The sequence below is a fragment of the Dermacentor andersoni genome, chromosome 2 (genome assembly GCF_023375885.2).
Source record: "Dermacentor andersoni chromosome 2, qqDerAnde1_hic_scaffold, whole genome shotgun sequence".
NCBI classification, from domain to species: Eukaryota; Metazoa; Arthropoda; class Arachnida; order Ixodida; family Ixodidae; genus Dermacentor; species Dermacentor andersoni.
This window is the reverse complement of record NC_092815.1, coordinates 48,715,384-48,740,986: the sequence shown is the minus strand read 5'-3', so window position 1 is coordinate 48,740,986 and position 25,603 is coordinate 48,715,384. Positions and strand designations below refer to the sequence as shown.

The 25,603-nt window shown below is 48.2% G+C and overlaps 1 protein-coding gene across 2 annotated transcripts in view; it reads left to right on the top strand.

The window, feature by feature from the left end:
• Nucleotides 1–25,603, top strand: part of LOC126542342 (lysosomal acid glucosylceramidase-like) — a 34,036-nt gene that overhangs the window by 5,677 nt on the left and 2,756 nt on the right. For both annotated transcript variants that reach the window (XM_050189377.3, XM_050189379.3), the window contains 5 exons: nucleotides 1,871–2,004; nucleotides 3,132–3,304; nucleotides 5,193–5,436; nucleotides 7,967–8,191; nucleotides 20,703–20,866. In XM_050189377.3, coding sequence (XP_050045334.2) covers nucleotides 1,871–2,004; nucleotides 3,132–3,304; nucleotides 5,193–5,436; nucleotides 7,967–8,191; nucleotides 20,703–20,866 — 940 coding nt within the window. The remainder of the gene's footprint in view (nucleotides 1–1,870; nucleotides 2,005–3,131; nucleotides 3,305–5,192; nucleotides 5,437–7,966; nucleotides 8,192–20,702; nucleotides 20,867–25,603) is intronic.

Below are 25,603 nucleotides of genomic sequence, written 5' to 3'. Positions count from 1 at the left end.
GAACCGGCGTGTAAAGTTAGGCATTAAAAAATAAATAATTTTCAGCTCGCTTGTTGCATGCATATTATTTATAATGCTATCGATGAAAGTCTTCGAGACAGCGAAACGTGTTACAGCGAAGCTGTAGATGCCTATAGTCGGGTACTGCTTTAGAAAAAAGGGGAGGACCCGCCCAGATGACCAAAGCGCGACAGCCGATTGCCTCCGCGACCAAAATAGTCCCGCTCAAAAGACCATGCTTCTAAAACGCGTAATTCTCGGTATAAGTAAAGACTTGTATTTTGATGACTGGTTTGGTAGAGCTCTCGTGATTTGAATGCTACAGCACATGCCGGATGGCGAAAGAAAAATAGCCCCGTGCTTCTACAATGCTGCGCGTCGTCTGCTCTTTAGTTTCATTGCAAGGGACAAATGAAGAAAGAGCAGCTCTGCATGGCTTTCGCACTGGTATACATGTACACGGCACATTTACTACTCGTTTTTCGATCTCAAAATGAATCAGTTGCTATTTAACAAGTATTTAATGAAACAATGTATCTATCAAAATCATTACAAACCTGGGGCGAGAAGACGATCGATGCAGGAAAGGTAGAAAATTGTTCCATTGATCCTTTTAAACAAATACTATTGGTTTTAAATAGCATAAGAATTATATTTTTCTGGCTTTGTCCTTTCATGAACTTTTTCTTTTCATTTAACGTTCTTTTTTTTTTTTTTTTTTACAAGCCTGCAGTCTCGCCAGTTCGCGTAGCGTAGCGTCCGCGATGCTCGCTGCAATCTTTCGTCGCCGGATCACGGCTCAGAATAAACGCACGCGGCACAGATGGTGCATGTATGCTCCAAATAATATTTCCGAGCATGATAGACCACCGCAAACAGTTTGGGAATTCACTCTGACGAGGGGCAGACGCACACGACTGACGCGACTCGGCCCAGTTCGTAGCGCGTGCGGCCATCTTCTCCATCGGCGGGGTCCCTGGCCGTCAGGCTCGTGACATCAGTCTAAAGTGCGCACCCATTGGTGAAGGCTCGTGTGCATGCGCCTTGGAAGAGTAAACGCCCCATTTTTCTAAAGTTGTACTCCACCATAGGCGAAACGCTCGTGGTCCGACCACAGAAACCCTCGCCTTACGTGACGGACGGACAAATTTCTCGCTAGGTACGAATAGAAATGCTTACGCATTTACAACATATGCATTTATCTACGTATTACAGTGAAGCTGTATATGCGTAAGCAAAATGTTCGCGGTCCGACCACAGAAGCCCTCCGGCGGAAGGTGCGGCGCGTCATTGGCTACGACGATAGTGACGTCGTTTCTCTCTCGCAGCAGAGCGCGCACGCAGCAGTCTCTCTCCGACTTCGAATAGGTTCATAAATGTGTCCCTGTCTTTAATTACATGAAATGTGCGGCCTCGGTGTGCCACTTGGTAACTAAAGTGCATAACCGAGTCATAAGAACTGTGATTACCGCATTACGAAACACAAATGAGTAACATATTTCAGAAATACTTTGATGAACCCGCTGGATTAACACAGTAAACGACTCATTGCACCCTTCAACGATGGTGATTATGCGAAGACCAGTGTGCGGCATTTCAAATAAACAATGTGATAAACTCAAGCTAAACATGTACGTAACTTTATTAAGAAACACAAAGACGTAACCAATAGTTGAGAACGACTTTAATAAACCGTCGGAATTAACCCAGCGATAAACACCGGGGCCGCACACTTCAGCTTCGCTGACTCACCATCTGTACGGGGTGCATGGGCGGTATTTATTATTATCTTTTTTTCTGAGAATGGAACAAATTTTGGTTTCTTCTTTTGAGTGAATGACGCGATGATATTGTTTCTTCTTTGCGACAGGCATTGAATACAGCATCGGCAGGATTCCGATCGGCAGTAATCACTTCTCTGTGCGCAAATACTCGTACGATAACTCCGCGGGAGACATGGACCTCAGAAACTTCACTCTCGCAGAGGAAGATTTGGAGCTAAAGGTACTGACAAAAACGCACGCACTCCCCTGTCCCGGGGCACTGGTTGCGCTAAGCAGCTTGAATGCCATGCATCCCGTCGCGTAACCTACAACATTGCACTACCTGCCAAGCGCTTTGAGCAGATCTCTCCCACTGTTTGTGAAGCTGCCCTGAGTCCCTGGCGGCAGACGCCATGCCAAACCCTTCCCTTGTCTCGCGGGAGGCTACTCCTTCGGGCCACCGTCTCGGATGGCCAGTTTTGGCTGGTGGACCGGGTCTCTCTGGAGATGTCGGCCAGAGGACTGCAGGGCATGTAGGGGCCCAACCATATTAAAGTAGACTAAATAATGTTTATCCATCCATCCGTCCATCCGAGTCATACCACCAACCGAATGCCTACAGAAAGAGAGCTGAAAGTTTGAAGGCCACTGCGGACTACTCAGTAACTCTTGTCACTTTGTGCCTCTGCAAGCGGGAAACTTCATCCACTAAGTGTCGGTTGGAAGTATCGGTGGCATGGTGAAAGTTGACGCTTTTCGGCGAATCACATGCACGGCTCAGGTGCCACCCTACAGACGTGCTCATCGACCACGCCACGTGCGAAAGACAGTAATGGCTCCTGCTTATCGCCCAAGTCAAATCAAATCGAATAAATTCAAATCAAATCAAATCTTCATTTTAGGTCCCCAATGCCAGAAGTCAGTCAGAAAGCCACAATTGTACTGACGAGTTACTGTGCCGCATAAACATGGTTTGGTAAATAACGCACACATACCTTACTTACTGGTAAATTACTTACACACATCGTTTTGAATAGATACATAGCAACGCACATGCATATGATTGTGACTTACGAAAATCAGGCCTTTCTACCTGTTCCCCTTCTTATCGTTCATGATACATAACACATATTTTTACAGAATATATATTTTTCAAAATAAATCGAACAGATAAAAGTATGGAGGGTGCCCCACATAACTTGAGCCAAGAACTTAAAAATGAAAGGCGCGTCAGAAGCGAATTGAACCAAACCCATACTGTTCGCAATAGCCTATAGTAACTCGGACATTTTTTTGTTTTTCCTATAACTCACTAATTACTTCAGTTTAATTACCCAAAACGTACAATTTTCTTCACATTACACGCAGATCCCGTTCATCAGAACAGCAATGTCTGTATCGGAACAGCCCCTGTGGTTTTTCGGAAGCTCCTGGAGCAGCCCCGCCTGGATGAAGTCCAGCAAGAAGATAGTGGGACGAGGGCATATCATCGGAGTTCCAGGTGGTCCCTTCTACAAAACCTGGGCAAAGTACTATGTCAAGTATGTGGGGTGCAAAAACATTTCCCAGACATATCTAAACGACGCAGGCATTCTGCTCTGACATTCTGCGCGTGAGGTTAGAGACACTATCTCGAACCACATCTGGAAGCCCAGTTGACTCAGCGTGTCATCACCTAATCTTCAAAAACATCAAAGGAAGGATCATGATTATTTTATGATGAAAGAAAGAAAGAAAGAAAGAAAGAAAGAAAGAAAGAAAGAAAGAAAGAAAGAAAGAACACGGTCCGCTCGTTTGTGCCTTCTATAATGCGTTGCGGTTAAATATGCCGCCGCTTTTGAGAATAAATGTCTTATCAAGCTTAGCTTCCCCGATCGTTAAGTACATATCATCCAACCATCTTTTATTGCTATAACTTGCAGATTTGCTCACCATTTCCTACTGTTCTGAAATGCCATGGGTTTAGGCCTGAGTGACCACGTCCTCCTTTGCCTACCGATGAATACCGTGACATGCTAATAAACATGATCAATGGTTTCTATGTTATGCACACTACGCTTGAATAACAGCCAACGTCATTCTTTTTCTGCAATCACTCTTTCTCAGGCATCTTGATCCGGCTTCGAAAAGTAGTGAAGGGTTTTTTTTTCCTATCTTTTTTCGACACAGTTGCATGAATATCCCAACTACCAGCCTGTCTTTCTCTATATATATTTTGTTTTTCATATTCTTCAGACACTCATCAAAGATTATGCGCCTGTCTCATTTCGAAGCACAACTAGCACCTCCCCCTTCCGCCTCCATATCAGTCTTCATGCACTGCTATCTTATAATTTTTGCATAGCTGCGGTTGCACCGCCGCGGGGAACTAAAATCAAGTCGCGCGCGTAACTCATTTGCACCGCCAAAGCCACATAGTCCCAACTGAACGTTCCCGGCTGCTGCTGCCTTTACCATCTCATTGTGGCACACACGCACACAAACACACACACACACACACAAACACACACACAAACACACACACAAACACACACACACACACACACACGCACAAAGATTTCCCGCAGCGTCCCCAATGCACCTATGACTTTTTGTTTTTAGCTGGCTTATAATTTGCTGGTTCACAAAGAATGATAAACAAGCAACAGATGTAGCAGTGCTCCATTATAGGATCGAGGAGAATCTGAAGAAGCACAAAATTCTTAATTCGATGAACTGTCCTCTAAAATCATCCACAAATTACAAAGAACGCCAATATATTTCTCCTAAGAAGCATTTTATTGCTACGTTTCATCTGGGAAAGCTTAAATAGTTCTGAAACGACGCTCTGTTGAATGACCGTCAAAATTAACAGAAATTCGACAACTTCCCACAGCGCGCCCAATTACCACAAATGGCCCTTACTTCACCCACACATCATAATAAATATGCTCAACACTTCCTCGAAATTTCATTGGCATAGCTTCACGTGTCGCCGAATGTATTTTCGTCAGTTTTTGAGATGGTAATGCTTCGAGACATGCAGTTGCAATTACATCTTCGCTGTGAAGAAACAAGAAACGAAAAAAAAAACTATGAAAGTGGGAGAAAAAAATCAGATTCTCGTTCAATGATTAGTTGTGACGATTTTCAAACAAACAACATTACAAGAGTTGAACAGCCTTTATTCTAGATATTTTCGTTGAGCGCCATCCTTATATATATATATATATATTATACTGTAGATGTGTTCACGCTTGAAAAGAGTAAATAAAGCGAGAATTGCGCAAATTAACATCACTTTTGGGCACTGTCTAGAGAATACAGATAATCAATTCAAAGGTACAGACGGCAAACATAGTATCTTGCTTATACGCGTATCTAAATGCACACTGCGCCCTTTATGCGTGTACGTAGTTGATAATTAGTTATGATTCCCTATGCATTCAGGTTCTTGCAAGAGTACGAGAAACGAGGCGTTCCCATCTGGGGTTTGACGGCGCAGAACGAGCCTACGTCCGGCTTCATACCGCGCTATCCCTGGCAGGCTTTGGGCTTCACACCACAGACTGAAAGAGACTTCATCAAACTCGACCTGGGACCTGCGCTGGCCGACGCAGGTTACGGCGCGGGCAAGCTGAAACTAATGATGTTCGACGACAATCGCCTCGGAATTCGACTGTGGGCAAGAACTGTGAGTCAAATACAGAATCAGGCTAGAGCTTAAAAGAAAGAGAGAGAGAGAGAGAAAACATTATTGGCAAACGTTTCATCGAACGTGCTAAAGCGGACGCATTAGTCAGGAAGCGAAAGGGGACAATATCCAGAGAAGAATTTGATTTGTTTTGCTGTAACCCCCTGCTCACCCCCTCCCCTCTTTAGTCTCCTCCCCCCCCCGTAAGTTGGTGAAACCCTGTAACATACATACAGCTGCAACGCTGCTTCCGCATATAAATGAATGCAGTCAAAGCGGGAATAAAAAAAAACCGGTGTAGCAAAACTTTTTACTGAACGAATTGGTTCTGATAACCCATAAAGTATCATGACAGCTCGAAGAAACGAAGTGAACTCGATGCCCTGCCCGATTTGACAAAGACTCAGGTGGAACAAGAGGCAGAATATGATTAAATATGGCCACGCGGACTTTCAGCTAAGGTGGCACACGGTATTAACTAGTTAGGAAAGCTTGGCGCTTCTATTGCCTCAGCACAGGGTAGCCAGCCAGTACTTGCACTGGCTAAACTCCTTGCCTTTCACTGTCCTTTCTTCTCCTCTTTGCCGCTCCTAGGAAGAAACACAAGACACGCTCAGCTGCTTAGCTCTCTGCGATAACTACCGTACGCAGGCAAAAATTACATTTTTTCTTCACTCTTGAATAAATATAATATCATCCTTATGAACGTTTTCGATTTAAAGAAATAATTATCGGATCCCATCGACTTCATATGTCATGGTTTAACTTTATTTCATTACTCACATTTTGCTCTCAGTTTTCGGACATTCCATAACATTACACATGTACTAAGGCCACGTAACGTGCACACATTCACAAGGAGAAACGCAAAAGAAAAAAAATGGACAGGACTCAGACGGGTTTGGGTGCAAGCTAGTTCGGACGGATCATTCATATTTAAAACAGCGCCAGAAAGACACGGACAAGGGAGGACACAGGACGAGCGCTGACTGCCAACAACACCTAATATATATATTGGAGCCTTCGCAAATATATACAATTCGCAACGGGCATATAGAGAGTGAACGAAGGGGAAGGCGAGTCATCGTCGGTCAGCTCCTGCTGCGCATGCGTCAATAACAAAACAATATAAAAGTAACCGTAACATGGTGGACACAGGCCAAACTGATTAACTTCTAATGAACTTAAGTTCTTTATCACAAAGTGCTATGGAAGGGGAACTAACACAGGTGGCTCCTAACTGACACATTGAAAATGCCTCAAAGATTTCTCTGGCCATCTGATTGCTGTACCTTTTCAACACCCGTGTGTCGTCAAGGGGTGGGGAACAGCCACACTTTACACGATGAAAAGCCAGATTGGGCCAGTCTTAATCTTGACACAGTGCGCATGCTCACGCAAACGTTCATTGATACAACGTCCTGTTTGCCCCGTCTAAGTGCAGCCGCAAGAGGTGGGAATGGAATACACACCGGCGCGGCCTGCGGCTTTCTTGATGCGATGGGACACACCATGTTGCGAATTGTATTCATTTGCGCAGGCTCCAATAAAGGTGTTGTTGGCAGTCAGCACTCGTCCTGTGTCCTCCCTTGTCCGTGTTTCTTGGCGCTGTCTTAAATAAGAATAGACAGGAAAACTCTGAAAACTCATAAATATTCGTGGCTGTGAAAATACAAAGCCAAATCGCCTATCGTCCGACTCTCTGTTATTTTTTATTTCTTTATTTCTTTCAATTTTTTGTAGTGAGGTCGCTCTAACCGTCGTGGTCTTGAGGAGTGGCCTGATGACAGCCTCCAGTACAAAGTTCGAAGATATTTTACAAGTAGCACCAATCTACTTGAAGTTTCAACATAACCTGGCGTAACGCTGTCGTGATGGCGTAGAATAATACACCGTCAAAATCGTGACTTCAAAACGTTAACTCTTTACTGGGCGAACCTGTGCCAAGATAAACAAATGGCATTCAAATCAAAACGATGGCATCGACCACACTCGGCGATCGTCTGAAATTAATTCTGCTGGTCAAGTGCGACGGTTTTTATACGTGACATGTCGAAGGTCGCGGCGTAATCGCTGGTGGCCGCGTGCGTTCAAGAAAGTACTGCACAATTCGTGTGGAGCATACAATCTGATTACACTAGGTGTGGTGACAACCGACAATGCATAGAACCAGCGACAAACATATGAGAAACCTCCGATACAGAAAGGCGTGTCTTGCGCTGAGCGATAACACTGTAACACGGATTGGCTCGTGAAAAGCTTTCACTCAAATTATAAACAATTTATGTACGTGTCACTACATAGGGTGCCCCACTAACGTCAGCCAAGTTGTTCAACGAAAAAGAAAAAAAAAAGATTGCATAAATACGGTACAAGGCGTACACGATCCGAATACCTACTGTATTCAGTCGTCAGACCTCTGACGACCGTAAACCGTAGGTATTACTAATATATCTGGCACCATGCTTTCTAAATCTTATTTTGTTGTTGTTAAACAGCTGGGACACACGGCACATGCGACGATACGCAGGTTCTGGGCGATCCTGAGGCAGCCAAGTACGTGCAGGGAGTGGCTGTTCACGCGTACAGTGATGGATTAGTCGGTCCTGGTGTGTTGGACAAGGTCCACGCGAACTACCCGGACAAGTTTATCCTGCCAACCGAGGCCTGCACTGGCTACAACAAGAAGAAGGGACGAGGTGTCATGCTAGGAAGCTGGGAACGCGCTGAAGAGTACGCCGCCGACATAATTCAGGTGAAGCCGTGTTTCTGGAGAAGTGTAAGGTCAGCGCGCAGAAGCGACGTGGATTTCAAAATGAAATGCCAAGCAGTATGCCAATAGGAAAGAGAGAGAGTAAGAAAGGATACGCAGGGAGGTCAACTATACACTTTGTCTCGTTTGCTACCATATAAGTGGGGAAGTAGTGAGGGAGTGAAAGAGGGAGAGACAGAAATACAACAGGAGTTCAGATCAATAGCATGCACAAGATAAAGCGAAGCGCATCTGTGTTCAGGTACTCAAGTCTTATCGCCTTCAGCTACTGTGGAAGAGGTCGATCGTGTGGCTTTCTAGGCGGATAAAATGTGAGACCACGCTATCATAACAATTACTCCAGTAAAATGCAGAACGTTCAGTTAAATCAGTGCACCCCTAGAGATTGGCTTTTTCTGATCGCAAGTTTAGGGCAGCCAAGCGGACTCGACCTTGATTACCCTTCTTGGTTTTCCTCCCCCTTCTTGTTTTCGCTGTCTTAGCAGAAAGAAAACAACAGGGACTTAAGGTAAAACATAATAAACTGCCTAATGTATCTGTCATTACAGCAGGAATGACAAACTTCGATTCGCTGTACAACTTGCACGCAAGTTTCACGACTTTCCGAAATATAAACTGGGGAACGAGCATCAGTTTCCTAAACTAGGAACGACAGTGGCTCCGAGCCACTGGCGGTTACAGAAGGGAAACCTTAGGGATGCCTTCCCCCCCCCCCCCCCCTTCCTACCTGCCCTATCCCCCCACTTCCAGACATGCCAGCGGCACAACACTGACAAGGAAATATTGTATAAAACAGGAAAATATTGCATGAGATGACATATGTACTTTTAAATAACCAAAAGAATATTTGTCACTACCCACTAGGCCAGTGCACACTACTCTTACATCGATCTGTACCACCACAGTAGCCTAATGGCTACGACGTTGCACTGCTGAGCTTTATGTCGCTTGTTTTATACTGGTCGCGACGGCCACATTCCGGTGGCGGCAGAATGCGCACGCACGCACGCACGCACGCGCACGCACGCACGCACGCACAAACACACACACACACACACACACACACACACACACACACACACACGCACACGCACACGCACACACACACACACACACACACACGCAAGGCTCAGGTTAGGTGGTGTGACTTGAAAGATGATCGTCGATGACAGCTTTGAAAAGACATACACACATGCTCTTGTCTGCCGTGCATTGGGTGCACGTTAAGAAACACCAGATGGTCCAATCTGATCCGGTGCCATTCACTACGGTGTGCCTCATAATCCGGTTGTTGTTACGGCACGTAATACCTCACAATTAAAAGGAAGATTAATTTGTCTCTATCTGACGTTATGGCCCCATGGATGGTTCCACAATGTGGTTGCGGCTAATCGCGGTGACGAGGCTTTTTTTTTTTTTGGCGCAAATGGAAGCGAGGAGTGAAGAAGTGGGCAACAGAGCAGCGAAGAGCGTGGTGAACGTTACATTCAGAGAAGCAGGAAGCGGAACAACGACGCATGGAAGCCATGGTTAGCTTGAGGAAAGCGATGAGCATGGCAGAGCAAAAGCGCGAAGCGGAGCAACGACGCGATTCGGCCATGAGAAGCGGTGGGCGCGACGAGCACATTGCGCGCAAATGCGAGTCCAAGTGGTGAAAGGAAGCGAGGCTGAGGGAGTATTGCGTTTCATTTCATTTCATTTCATTTCATTTGCCCGGGACCAGTTCGGTTCGGTGTGCAGTATTTGGCACAGAATATGGTTCCGATCGAATGTGTCGTTGGTGTTAGAGCGTCGGTGTTTACACTGAGAGAGGCTTTCCCCGCCGAAGCCATCAAAAGAAACAACTTGATTCGGGCGAGTTGGTTCATCCTGAAGGTATATTGAGGCAGCGCGATGGGACGCGAACACACGCAGCGCTGGTTCTGTTGTGTGTTCTGTTTCGTCCTCATCCCATCGCACTGCTTCAACATACTGTCACCGTGTCGAACGTCCTGGCGTGCTCCGTGTGTTAGAGATCGTCGAGCAGGAATATCGTCCCTCGACTGTCACCAGTCTTGCATAATTTGCACATTTATTTATTTATTTATTTATTTATTTATTTATTTATTTATTTATTTATTATACTTCAGCGATGCGAAGACGGGACACTGCGTAAGGGGTGGGCACATATTGAGAAGTGGCGGCTCAGGTTAGGTGGTGCAACTTGAAAGATGGTCGTCGATGGCAACTTTGAAAAAACAAATGTTGGTAACGGGGGCGATGTATTCTATTCTCGGGCTGTGTGAAAAAAAAAAGAGAGAGAGAGAACGCTGATGCGTAGTGGAATGGGCGCGGGGTAGATACACAGCATTAGGATGCGTGTGGCAGGGGAAACGACGGGCTGGTATGATGGTTTGATTACCGGTGGGCAGCGAAACAAAGAACCCTAAAAAATAAAAAAAAATAAAGAGGAGTATTTTTGCGGCGAGAAGTGAGCGAGGGAAGACACAACCGCGATTTTAAGGCTGAAACACTTGTGTTATAGGAGTAGTCGAAAAGGATGAATCTGGCAGGTCGGTTCTAAACAGATTCGAGGGAGTTGACCATATTGATACGTGTACTTATCTTTATCGGGCGACCACGTTTCGCCGCTTAACAAATGCAATCGCACAGCGCGGGACGCGCCTGCATGTATCCGACGTTTCTGGAAAGTTATCGATGCTTCTACCCGGCTGTCTGTTGTCGCCGAACCTTGTGTTATCTGATTTCATCGCGTAGCGCGAATGGTGTAGAACTTTGTGGAAAGCACGCGGGTCCAAACGATTAGTCTGGAACATTCGACGACTGCTCTATAAAAGCCGACGCGCTTGACCCGCTGAGCAGATTTTCGACGATCGCCGAGCGTGTTCGCCGCTATCGTTGCGCTATAAGTGTAGCCTGTTTTGTGGGCACAGGTTCGCCCAATAAAAGCTAGTTTTCTTGTTCACAGTATTGCTACTGTGTTCTTTCTTCAACGTCACCACCACGTGACATCTGGTGGAGGTGCTTGTGCGTTCATGTACCGAACGCCCCCGCAAAGCCGCGATCCAAGCCCGAAGCCCGAGGACAAAACCGACACCGCCCAAGACCAGCGTGCTAGCCGCAGACTGCAAGGCCTGCCCCCAGAGCACGGACTTCTACCTGAGGCGACAAAGAAGATCGTGGTCAAGACAACCTCAATGGCTGCCCCAGCGTCCCCCGTTATCCTACAACAACCCCGGGACCCACCGACCTTCCATGGAGCAGCGACTGAAGACCCGGAATCTTGGCTGGAGACCTACGAGCGAATCGCGACATTCAACAACTGGGACTCCGACGACAAGCTGCGGCATGTCTACTTCGCCTTAGAAGACGCCGCCAGAACGTGGTTTGAGAACAGGGAGTCGACCTTGACTACGTGGGACCTGTTCCGTAGCGGCTTCCTGTGCACCTTTACAAGTGTCGTGCGCAAGGAAAGGGCCGAAGCTATGCTGGACGCCCGAGTGCAGCTACCAAACGAGAACGTTGCCATCTTTACGGAAGAAATGACCCGTCTGTTCCGCCACGCCGACCCGGATATGGCCGAGGAAAAGAAAGTTCGCCTACTCATGCGTGGTGTGAAGGAGGAACTTTTCGCCGGGATGGTAAGAAGCCCACCGAAGACCGTCGAAGAGTTTCTTCGTGAGGCGACGAACATCGAGAAGACACTCGAAATGCGGAACCGGCAATTCAACCGCCGTACAAGCTCTACCCCCTACGCAGGAATTCAATCACTGGCCACGGACGATCTGCGCGAGACCATCAGGGCCATTGTGCGCGAAGAACTGCGCAAGGTCTTGCCTTCGTCGCAGCCTCAAGTGGCTTCGATCGCCGACATCGTAAAAGAAGAGGTGCACCGATCGCTTGGAGTTCCTGAGGTGCAACCAGAACCACCGCAGCCTCAGCCGCAAGCGATGAGCTACGCCGCCGTCACCCGCCGTCAAGGTCTCTTTCCACTACCGCGCCAGGGCCCCGTAACGCCGCAATTCCGTCGACCACCACCGCCGCCGCCAGCACGCCCACCCGTCGCCCAGCGCAGCTACCCGAGGAAGACTGACGTTTGGCGCGCTCCTGACCACCGCCCGCTCTGCTACCACTGCGGAGAGGCAGGTCACGTCTACCGACGATGCCCATACCGAGAGATGGGACTGCGAGGTTTCGCCGTTAACGCGCCGCGTCCACACCTTGGAGAGCGCCCACGTGACATCGCCGACTACCTCGCCGCTACTCAATGGAGCTCTCGACGACCGTCGCGTTCGCCATCACCAGGCCGCTACCTGTCGCCGCAGCGCCGACCATACAGTGGCCCAGCCCGGGGCCGGTCAGCGAGCCCATATCCGGAAAACTAAAAGCAGCAACCGATGGAGGTGCGGTTGCTGTTCGTCGAACTGACGAAGATCCTCCGCCGCCGACGAAAGCGCCGAAGAAACCATCTCGACGACATAATGACGACGCGCCACCGTCCCGAGGAAGTCAGGAAGCCAAGACTGCACCGACGAAAGACGACTTCACGACGCGACGTACTAGCTTCAATTCAACACGACGCAGCCGTGATCCGACGCCAAGACCCAACTGCAACGCAAGACAAAGAACCACCGACCTCGACGTGCTTCTGGACGGCCACGCAGTCACCGCCTTAATCGACACAGGCGCCGATTTCTCAGTCATGAGTGGACACATCGCCGTCCAGATGAAGAAGGTTAAGACTGCATGGGAAGGCCCTCAAATTCGGACCGCTGGAGGACACCTGATTACGCTGACAGGAATGTGCACGGCAAGAATTACCATTCACGACCGGACTTACCCTGTCACCTTCGTTATCCTCCAACAGTGTTCACGAGACGTCATTCTCGGTATGGACTTCCTGGACCAACACGGCGCAATCATCAACCTGAAGTCGAAGTCAATAACGCTGTCGGAAGATAAAGCGATACCGCCGGAGAGCCCTCGTAGTCACCACGCCTTGAATGTGCTCGAAGACCAAGTGAGCATCCCGCCCCGCTCCAGCATTGTTATTTCGGTCGGCACCGAAATACCCGCTGACGTAGAAGGCGTCATCGAAGGCGACCAACGTCTAATGCTAGACCGTGAAATTTGCGTCGCAAGAGGGATCGCTCGACTGCATGGAGGGAAAACTGAAGTGTTGCTGACAAACTTCAGCCAGGAGTTCAAGCACCTCAACAAGGGCACGACGATCGCGTACATCGAGGAAATTCTAGAAACAAGTAATGCGTTTGTCCTCTCGGATTCCGCCGCATCTACCCCGACGACCATGGTTCCCGAACCAGACTACGACATTAATCCAAGTCTCCCAGTGATTAAGCAACAGCAGCTCAGAAGTCTGCTCCGACGATACAAAAGCTGCTTTTCGACGACATCGAGGATTCGACAAACACCAGTCGCCAAGCATCGCATAATCACCGAGGAGTACGCTCGACCACTCCGCCAAAGCCCTTACCGAGTTTCGCCGCGAGAACGCGAAGCTATAAGAGAACAAGTCGACGAAATGCTGCGCGACGACATCATCCAGCCGTCGAAAAGCCCATGGGCATCCCCTGTTGTCCTGGTGAAGAAAAAGGACGGAACCCTACGTTTCTGCGTCGATTATCGTCGTCTGAACAAGATCACGAAGAAGGACGTATACCCCCTTCCACGGATAGACGACGCATTGGATCGGCTCTGCAACGCTAAGTACTTCTCCTCGATGGACCTCAAGTCTGGCTATTGGCAAATAGAAGTCGACGAAAGAGATCGCGAAAAGACCGCCTTCATCACCCCAGACGGCCTCTACGAGTTCAAGGTTATGCCATTTGGACTGTGCTCGGCGCCTGCAACGTTCCAGCGCGTGATGGACACGGTTTTAGCGGGATTGAAATGGCAGACCTGTCTCGTTTACTTGGATGACGTCGTTGTATTCGCCGGAAATTTCGACGATCACCTTAGGCGGCTTGCCACAGTACTAGAGGCCATCAAGTCATCAGGGCTCACTCTGAAGCCAGAAAAATGCCGCTTCGCTTACGACGAGCTTCTGTTCCTAGGCCACGTCATCAGTAAATCCGGAGTACGCCCCGACCCCCAGAAAACAGCTGCCATCGCAAAGTTCCCGCAGCCCACCGACAAGAAGGCAGTGCGTAGATTCCTTGGCATGTGTGCCTACTACAGGCGCTTTGTCAAGGACTTTTCACGCATCGCCGAGCCGTTGACACGTCTAACTAAATGTGATGTTGAGTTCAAGTGGGAAACGCCGCAGGCCGACGCATTTGAAGAACTCAAACGACGCATGCAGTCGCCGCCGGTACTTGCTCACTTCGACGAGTACGCCGATACAGAAATCCATACTGACGCCAGTAGCCTAGGCCTCGGTGCCGTTCTAGTCCAGAGGAGAAACGGAGTCGAACAGGTGATAGCTTACGCTAGCCGGTCGCTGTCAAAAGCGGAAGGCAACTATTCTACAACCGAAAAGGAATGCCTCGCCATCGTTTGGGCTACAGCTAAATTTCGCCCTTATCTTTATGGCAGGCCATTCAAAGTCGTCAGTGACCATCACGCGTTGTGTTGGCTAGCGAGTATAAAGGATCCTTCAGGACGACTGGCACGGTGGAGCCTCAGACTACAAGAATACGACATCACTGTAACCTACAAGTCAGGACGAAAACACTCCGATGCCGATTGCCTATCACGCGCCCCCATTGACCCGCCGCCGCAAGATGACGAAGATGACGCCTTCCTTGGCATGATAAGCGCGGAAGACTTCGCTGAACAGCAACGGGCAGACCCGGAGCTAAAAGGCCTGGTGGAATATTTGGAAGGGCAAACCGACGTTGTCCCCAGGGCATTTAAGCGCGGATTATCTTCCTTCACGCTTCAAAACAATCTCCTCGTGAAGAACTTTTCACCAGTCCGCGCCAACTACCTTCTTGTTGTCCCGTCAGGACTTCGTCCAGAAGTATTGCACGCCCTACATGACGATCCGACCGCTGGACACCTCGGTTTTTCCCGGACACTATCGAGGATACAAGAAAAGTATTATTGGCCGCGCCTGACCGCCGACGTCGCCCGTTATGTCAGAACATGCCGAGACTGTCAGCGACGCAAGACACCGCCGACAAGGCCAGCCGGATTACTACAGCCAATCGAGCCTCCTTGCCGACCATTCCAGCAGATCGGGATGGACTTGCTGGGACCCTTTCCGACGTCAACAACCGGAAATAAGTGGATCGTCGTGGCGACAGACTACCTCACCCGCTTCGCTGAAACTAAAGCACTGCCGAAAGGTAGCGCAGCCGAAGTGGCGAAATTCTTTGTCGAAAACATCCTACTTCGACATGGCGCCCCAGAAGTCCTCATCACCGACAGAGGAACGGCCTTTACAGCGGAGCTCACCCAAGCCATTCTGAAATACAGTCAGACAAGGCACAGGAGAACCACGGCCTACCACCCGCAGACGAATGGTCTTACGGAGCGGCTGAATAAGACCCTCGCCGACATGCTAGCGATGTACGTCGACGTCGAACACAAGACCTGGGATGCCGTCCTGCCGTACGTAACATTCGCTTACAACACGGCGGTGCAAGAAACAACACAGATCACGCCGTTTAAGCTGGTTTACGGCAGGAACCCGACGACGACGCTCGACGCCATGCTGCCCCACGTCACTGACGAAGAGAATGTTGACGTCGCTAGCTATCTCCAGCGAGCCGAAGAAGCCCGACAGCTCGCCCGCCTACGGATCAAGAACCAACAGAGGACCGACAGCCGACACTACAACCTCCGACGACGCTTTGTTGAGTACCAGCCCGGCGACCGTGTTTGGGTTTGGACCCCGATACGCCGACGAGGACTCAGTGAGAAACTACTCCGACGCTATTTCGGACCCTACAAGGTCATCCGACGTATTGGCGCTCTGGACTATGAGGTCGTGCCAGACGGCATTTCGCATTCACAGCGGCGCCGCGCACGATCTGAAGTGGTCCACGTGGTGCGCCTTAAACCCTTTTACGGACGCTGACGAACTTCGTCATTTTGTTCTTTTCTTTGCTACGAGTGCTTTTGTTTATTACCTTCGTTTGTTTGCAGCATCGGGTCGATGCTTTTTAAGAGGGGGGTATTGATACGTGTACTTATCTTTATCGGGCGACCACGTTTCGCCGCTTAACAAATGCAATCGCACAGCGCGGGACGCGCCTGCATGTATCCGACGTTTCTGGAAAGTTATCGATGCTTCTACCCGGCTGTCTGTTGTCGCCGAACCTTGTGTTATCTGATTTCATCGCGTAGCGCGAATGGTGTAGAACTTTGTGGAAAGCACGCGGGTCCAAACGATTAGTCTGGAACATTCGACGACTGCTCTATAAAAGCCGACGCGCTTGACCCGCTGAGCAGATTTTCGACGATCGCCGAGCGTGTTCGCCGCTATCGTTGCGCTATAAGTGTAGCCTGTTTTGTGGGCACAGGTTCGCCCAATAAAAGCTAGTTTTCTTGTTCACAGTATTGCTACTGTGTTCTTTCTTCAACGTCACCACCACGTGACATCTGGTGGAGGTGCTTGTGCGTTCATGTACCGAACGCCCCCGCAAAGCCGCGATCCAAGCCCGAAGCCCGAGGACAAAACCGACACCGCCCAAGACCAGCGTGCTAGCCGCAATATTAACTTGATGTCATAAATAGCGCAAGCATATTCTAGTTTAGATCAGATTAAGGTTTTATATGCAAGTAGTTTGACTGAGGCAGATGCTGAAGACAAGTTACGTCGTAGATAACCTAGTAATCGATTGCAGGAATTAGATACCTTTTGGATATGATGGGTCCAAGATAAATCACTTGCTATAGTCACTCCTAGGTATTCGAATTTCTCACACTGTGTTAAAGTGCAGTTGTTAAGGGAGTACGAAGGTACTACACAATTACGACGTCGATGAAAGCATACGTGAAAATACTTACTGACATTGAGGGACCTGCACCATTTGCTGCACGATGCCTGTATTTGGAGGAGGTCTTCGGGAAGAGCGGAGCATTTGTTATTTGTCGGTGTAACGCGCAATCATTCGCGAAAAGGATGTTGGATGATAAGTTAACTGGAAGGTCATGAATATATATAAGATAGAAGAGATGCCCAAGAACAGAGCCTTGGTGCGCACCAGATAGTAGAGGAAATACGGTTGAGGAAATCAAGTTAACGGAAATAAATTGAAGGCGATCAATTACAAACTCACGGATCCAGTTAAGGATGTCTGGTTGAAGATTAAGGTGTGAGAGTTTGTGCAGGAGAAAAGTAGGTGAAACTTTATCGAAAGCTTTTTCGAAGTCAAGAAAGAGAGCGTCAGTGGGGATGTTGCGATCGAGATGAGGATGCAAATCATGTAGGAACAGAGCAAGTTGAATGTCGCAATAATGAGCTTTCCGAAATCCATGCTGGTTAGGATGAAATAATTTGACAGCTGACAGTAAAGTGGCAAAGTGCGAATGTATAACGTGCTCCATCAGTTTCGAGCAAACACTGGTGAAGAAAATTGGACGGTAGTTTCTAGTATTATACGCGTTTGTCTTTTCTAAAGATCGGAATTATTTTTCCAACTTTCCAGTCAGTGGCGGACTGATCCGGTTGTGAGAGAATGCTGAAATATTAGCTTTAGAAAAAGACTGCTGATGTGCTGATTGCTTTTTAATAGCTTGGAGTTAATGCCATCATTACCACACGACGACAAATTTTTTTAAGAAATCGATAATTTTAACAATTCCGTCCACATGAAAAGTAATGTTTGCCATGGAGGGATAAATAGAAGGTGGTAATACAGGAAAAAATTCAGGCTAGTCATTAGTAAAAGCAGAACAGAAAGCAGTGTTTAAAGCGTCAGTGACCTCAGTTTAGGGGACTGGGGAGCCAGAACTGTCGCGGAAGAAACAGCGTTGGACCATTGGGAATTAATGCATTGCCAGAGGCGCTTTGGGTTATTGTGCAACATAGAGGGCAACGTGGCTGAAAAAAAAGATAGTCACGTTTGGCCCCCACGACCTGCTTGTCATATTGCTTGAGTGCAAGATAATATTTCTCCCCACTTAAGCTCGGATTGAGAAGAGTTTGCAGAACGGAAAAGACGTTTTTTGTTTGTTTAGTTGTTTTAGTATGCGATTAAGCCTTGGGTATTGTTTCCGTTCATTAATTGTTATGGTATGAACGTACATTCTAACCAGACGCAAGAATTCAGATTTAAAGAGTAACCAGTTGGACTCAAGTAAACGAAGATAAATGCCAGCCGTGAAACTGTCGTGAAAGGTTGTTAAATCTCGGGTCATGCTGTTGTAGTCGCCTCTGTCATAAAGCGCGTTTTTTCTTTAGTATTTGTTTGATTGGATATATGGTATGAAAAAGTAGTGTGTAGTACCTTATGGTCACTGAGGCCGTTCAGATACGAGATAGGAGAAAAGCTTCCAGGGTGTGAAGTTAGCAGTAAATCCAAGATATTATAACCATAATATTCCCGTCATTATCATTGCATACTCGTAATAGGGTAGCGGTTCGGGCTGGTTGGTATTTCATGATTACTGGTGGGCGCTCGCCCTAGTGTCTCTCGTCGCGTAGTTGTTCTTTTGGTTCGCGCTACCGTTCTCCCGAGACATCATTACGTTTGCTTAGACTTTGCCTGCACACCAAAGAAAGCTCCGCTTAACACCCATTCGCATGTATGTGAACCACCAATAATTTTTCTATGTTGTGTTTTTGCGACTGGGTTTGTTTCTTTCAGTTAGCTTATTCATCTTTAATACATCTCTCCATTGTTATTATTAACAGAGGGTCCCGTTGCAGTCTTTGCCATTGGGACCCTCGTCTGTATATTGTATTTTACTCATTCATTGTATTTAAAGAATAATAAACTGAAACTGAACCTCAATATGATTTCATAAAATGCACTACTATTGGATGCAATAAAAATCCAGACTTCTGCTCGCATTCAGCCCAATCACGTTTAACTTTTAAATTGGTTCCACAGGCCTCCGTTTGCACGTATCATTTTCTTTTTCCTGCACGAATAGATTAGAAATATGTTCTGTAACAGATAGTGCAGTTCTGTTTATTCAGGTGGATTACGTGAATAGGCGAACACTATTTGCGCGAAATATAACTAGGTCCAATTGTATAATAAAGAATGTTTGGATAGTTAAAATATTAGTTACTGCGGGATAGATATTGCAATTGGCTAATTTAGGCCCGAAAAAATACGATGTTTTTTACTTGCTGCCGACTAGGCGCATTTTTACTCCTTCGGGAAGAAACGAGGAAGAACCGCACTAGAACACAAGCCACTAAGCAAGTGGTATGGTCATGCTAAAAATTTCGGTCAGGCTCCCTGATTGACGCAACGTTCAGTACGGACTACCACGCATATCAGTAGGGCAAAGTAAACTACAGATATTTGTGAGAGGTCTTTGCCATATAGTGGACTTAATTGATCTGACGGTAATGATCACCTCAACAACGGAGGAGAGTTGGAGTGAACAAAGTTTATTCTCAGATGTTCACTCGTTGCGGAGAAGCCAGATATGACGAATCATTCTCAGCGAAACGTACGGCGGCAGGGGGAGCTTTTGAGGGGCGTCCAATACGTCATACAAGGACTACAAATATTGCTAAATTATGAAGCCCACTGTTATGGCCGGCGGAAGTGCGCGTGGCAGTAAGTGTATCGTCTAGTGGAAGACCGCAGAGCGAGCGCGGGGTAATGGTTTTTGACCTTAATAGTTTACTACCATGGATATTAAAACCATCATAGCTGTGAAAGATTCATAAGATTCCGTTTTCAATATTTAGAGGGAGAGAATGAGATAACGCGAGAAGAAAGTTTGATGATAGGAAAAGCTGGGAGGTTGGTCTAAGAAGCTTGCTTCTGGCCTGCTACTCCGCACGGGGATAAAGGGGAAGGAGCGACATAAGAGAACAGAGGAGCATGAGGAATGATGACGAAGCAATTGAATGAATGAATGAATGAATTCTGGGATTTTACGTCCCAAAACCACTATTTGATTATGAGGCACGCCGTAGTGGAGGACTCCATGTTAATTTTGACCACCTTGGCACATTTAACGTGCTCCTAATGCACGGGACATGGGCGTTTTTGCATTTTGCCCCCGTCGAAATGCGACCGCCGCGGCTGGGATTCGATACGACGACCTCACGCTTAGCAGCGCAACATCAAAGCCACCGCGGCGGGTACGACGAAACAGTAGAGCAAGCTGAGCAGCCGCAACCCGGTGCCCTACGCGTTAGTGCTCCTGACAAATGTATACAATAAGACAGAGACTATAGTATAGTATGATACACACGTTATATAGTTAATATACAGACTATATGCACATGCTATGTAAGTATGAAACACTATACCGGCCGCCTTACAAAATTAGGAGCAGGCTGAAAGGAAGATCTCTGACAGGATGCAAACATCCTTCATTCTTTGACTTGCAGAATCTCAACCACTGGGCTAGCGGTTGGACGGACTGGAACCTAGCCTTAGATACACAAGGAGGCCCCAACTGGGCTAAAGACTTCGTCGACTCGCCTATCATCGTGAACGCCACAGCAGAGGAGTTCTACAAACAGCCAATGTACTATGCTTTAGGCCACTTCAGGTATGCCATGTGTCTTTCTGGAAACGTTATGTTAGATTTCTTTCGGCTCTATGCGTATAAAATGTACGCATAGAGATGAAAAATAGTTTGAGAGAGAGACAGAAGAAAGGGGAAAGGCAGGGAGGTTAACCAGATGGCAAGATCGGGTTTGCCACCCTACCCTGGGGAGAGAGGGGAGGGGGAGGTAAAGTGATAGCAAAGTAGACATAAAGAAAGAAATGAGCATTGACACAATCACAGTCGGTCACTGTCACCACATACCGTCACCGCACAGCACAGTAGCACTTGCAGCACTATAAACATCTGTTCAGGCTACAGCCGTTTGTCCAATTCTGTCTGTGTTATACAACGCTTGTACCTTTGTCTCGCTTTGTTTCTTTCCAAACTCTGGGAGCTGCCGCTCCCTTGTTGCGGCAATGAATAAAGAAGCCCTCGAAGACCTTCCTCGAGCCGAGCCATTACGTGGGGTCGCGTCCAGGAAACGTAGAAATGCGTCAACTGACATGGACAGCGAGGCAACCGAGTTGTACTTGGACAGCGTCGACTCGTCGGACGACGATTTCACACTTGTCATGAGCTGAAGCACAAAAAGAACACTGCCACGGAGGTCATCGTCGCCAAGTGTCTCCACCGTGAAGACAACACCACAGCACTGGCCGTACACTATGCTTTTCATGCCTGTGGACCCAGTGTCTAATCTGCGACTCCTAAACAGGCGTCCTTTCTGCGTTTCTTGAGGTAATCGCGCCAAACGAGATAAAGGACGTGAGAATAAACGCACTGAAGAATGTCCATGCAGTAGATGTTCTACACCGCAGTGCACTGCGAAGCCAGCGGCACGTAACGGAGATCGACATAGTGCAAGTGCGATCCATGATACCTACAGGCTGCAATGGCACCGTCGGCGTCATTTATGACGTCGATATTCCTATACCAACCGACGACTTACCAATATTAATTAAGCCAACTACAGAAGGCTCTCTTATCACGCACATCACAAAACTTTGCAACACACGTTGCCTGAAGCTGTGGTTTGAGGGAGACAGCCTTCCCTCCCACGTCAAAGTTGGCCACATCCGCTATCCAGTCCCCCTATACGTACCGAAGCCCCTGCAATGCTACAAATGCTGCAGGATGGGATACGTAAAAGGTGTCTGTAGGAATAACCTCGTATGCCCACGCTGCGCTGAATCTCATTCAGCCGATGCCTGCCGCGGAACTGCGTTAATGCGCTCTAACTGCCATGGCACTCATGAGGCCTCATCCAATAATTGCCCGCGGGTGAGGAATGAGCGAGAACTACTCAAATGTATGGTACGGGACCATTCAACACACAGAGAGGCTGCCGCTACTCTCAGGCGACGACGACATCGCCACCGAAAAGCATCACGAAGAGTTACATCCACTGAGAGAGAGAGAGAGAAAACAAGGATAGGAAAGGCAGGGAGGTCAACCAGAACAGCATCCGGTTTGCTACCCTGCACTGTGGGTGGGGGAAAGGGGAATAGAAAGGGGAAGAAAGGGAGAGAGTAAGCACTGAGTACGTGTGGGAGGGACACCATACACAAGGACACTATAAACGGTCTCTTAAGCCGGTGCACTTCAAGTACTGCGCAAGTGTACGAATCGCTTTTCGAGCCAGTGACGGGTGTGGCCACGATCCGAGTATCTTTGACTCGGTGAAGGGGTCTCGAGTCCAGTCGGTGTAAAGTTGCCCGCAGAGAGAGGCGTTGGACATCGTAGCGAGGGCAGGTACACAATAGGTGCTCGATGGTCTCCTCGCACCCACAGGAATCGCACATCGGGCTCTCGGCCATTCCCATACGGTAGGAGTATGCGTTCGTGAACGTCACTCCCAGCCACAAGCGACACAACAAGGTTGTTTCGCCGCGGCAAAGGCTAGATGGCAGTTGTAGCCGTAGCGTGCGGTCCAGTTTACGTAATCTGCAATTGAAGGCAGTTGGAATCCAGAGATCGTGTGACTTCTTGTGTGCAAGTAGGCGAAGTTCTCTGGCAGCGTACGACCTCGCCAAAGGTGTTGGATGCGTCTTGGTATCTTCGTGGGCACACCGGGCAGCCTTGTCAGCTAGGTTGTTGTCGACGATGCCGCAGTGAGCAGGGATCCATTGAAATATAATGTGGTGTCCTCTTTCCAGAGATATACACCATCTTCCGGCAAAGCGGCTACCGTATCAACGCCGACTTCCACAAAGACAGACACTGCGAAAACGAAGAAAAGGGCAAGACGCACACCTCATGAAGAGTGGCCTACACTTCCACGAGCACAACCTGCATCGGAGTCACATCAAATTTCGCCGCCCTCAATGACCTCACGAACCGCGGATGCGACGACGACTGAGGATCGCCAAGTCATAGTGATGCTGAAGTCACTTATGGACGCCATGCGCATTCTACTGAGCAGCATGAAAACCCCGTCGGCACAAAGCGCACTGCAGGTGCTGGACACTTTGAGTCCGGTGCTTCTGACTCTAGGGTAAAACCACGGCCCGAGAGATGCCGTCGTTTCAAGAGGAGAACAAGAATGCATCTGTCTTTCAGTGGAACGGAAGAGGGCTTAAGTCACGCATGTCCGACTTTAGACAGTTTGTCTTTACGCACCAATTCCCCATTACCGTGATTTGCGAGCCCAATGTGTCAGCTCCCATTAGACTGTCCGGGTATGAGTGCTTTATGTCCTCTACCCACAGAGAGTGCAGCAAGGTTGTTGTGTTTATGCGCCGTGACTTGACTTATGTACATCACCGTGTGCCTCCTGACGAAGCAAATCAATACGTTTCTTAACAGTGAAGAAGAAAAACCTCACGTTCACAATTCTTGGAGCCTACTTATCTCCAACAAGCCTTCTAAATTGTGAGCGCTTACGGGGAATTTTGACACCGACTCCATAGCCGTGGGTGCTCACTGGTGACTTTAACGCCCACCATTGCCTATGGGGAAGCTCCAAAGTGAACTCTAGAGGCAAAACGTTGGTGTCCATTGCCTCGGAACGCAAATTTTGCCTGTCAAATTATGGAAGCTCTACTTACCTGCGTGGATCAGTGTATAGTAGCTGCTTGGACCTTACCTTCGTTTCACGTTCGCTTTCGAGAAGAGTGCATTGGTTTTCGGATTTAGAAACGCGGGGTAGCGACCACATCGCTACCTATTTGAAGATCGAAGGTTTGACTAGCTCCAAGTCCTGCAGAACCGTCCTGTGCACCGATTGGCCTAAATACAAAATAATAATGGAAGACTGTTGTCGTGACGGCACCTCCTATAACCTACAGGGCGCGATAAAGGATGCCATACAAACAACCACACATTTGCTTTCGAAGAGTTCTTCCCGCACCGATTTCGACATCGAACTAGCAAAACTTCGAGCAATTCGGCGTCGTGCGGAGCGAAGATATAGACGCACGAAGTCCAAACATGATTTTAGATTGGCTAGACGAACACAAAATACAGCGTCACATGAACAAGCTGGCTTCGCGACAATGGGTATCCTTTTGCGAGTCCCTGGATCCGCGAAAACCTTTGTCGCTCATATGGAGGACTGTTCGTGGCCTTCGCACTGCCTTTGGTCAGCGCCACCCGTTTAAATATCTAGCACTCTATCTACAATGTAGAGATATTGACGTCGCTGAATCTTTCTGCAGAAAGATTGCTGGCGAAGGAAATTCCAACGGAACGGGTGCGGGAACGTTTGACCACCCACTGTTCTCACGCGATCCCCGCATGGAATGCCCTTTTTCTACGGAAGAACTAGAAGCTGCACTGGCTTTGTGCAGGCGTTCTTCAGCGCCACGACCTGACGGCATTACATACCGTGCCCTGTGTAACCTAGGAGACCAAGCTCGGAAGGCACTCTTGCTCCTGTACAACGACTCCTGACAGACGGCGGGTACGGTTCCGCAAGAATGGAAGTCAACTCTTATTCCACTTCTCAAAGCTGGCAAGTCGCCTTTGGACATTTCCTCACACCGTCTGATCGCACTTGCCAGCTGTGTCGGAAAAACAATGGAAAGAATGATTTTAACACGTCTGGAATGGTACTTACAGTACTATGAAATCTACCCAGATGCTATGGCCGGATTCAGACGTGGCCGTTCGTCAACAGACAACGTTGTTGACTTGATGACACTTGTGCAACACCAAAAGGCCTGTAAGCTGCTCTGTTTCTAGACGGTAAAGGGGCTTATGATAATGTCACCAATGAAGCCGTCCTTAGCACGTTAGAAGCCGTCGGACTTGGTGGTAAGATATATATGTGGGTGCACAACTACTTACAGAGGAGACCATTCTACGTGCACACAGAAAATGGCCCGACATCCGAGCATTACGGTAGCCGAGGAGTCCCTCAAGGCGGAGTGCTTAGCCCGACTCTTTTCAATCTCATTCTCAGTGGATTAGTTGACAACCTGCCAAGCACCGTACGACTTTCCATCGATGCGGACTCTAACGGACGATGTGTGTGTGCTGTGCTATGTGCTCTCTCTCCCTTCCCCATCTTTCATCGCCCCCATCCCTCTCCCATGTGCAGGGTAGCAAACCGGTTAAGCCAAACTGGTTAACCTCCTTGCCTTTCCTTCTTCACTTTTTTCTTCCTTCCTTCCTTCCTTCCTTCCTTCCATCTATGCGGACGACATCTGCATTTGGGCATCAGGTGTGACACGACTTCAGCTTCGCGCTCGGCTTCAGAAGGCAGCCACAATGACATCTTGCTACCTTCGTGAACAA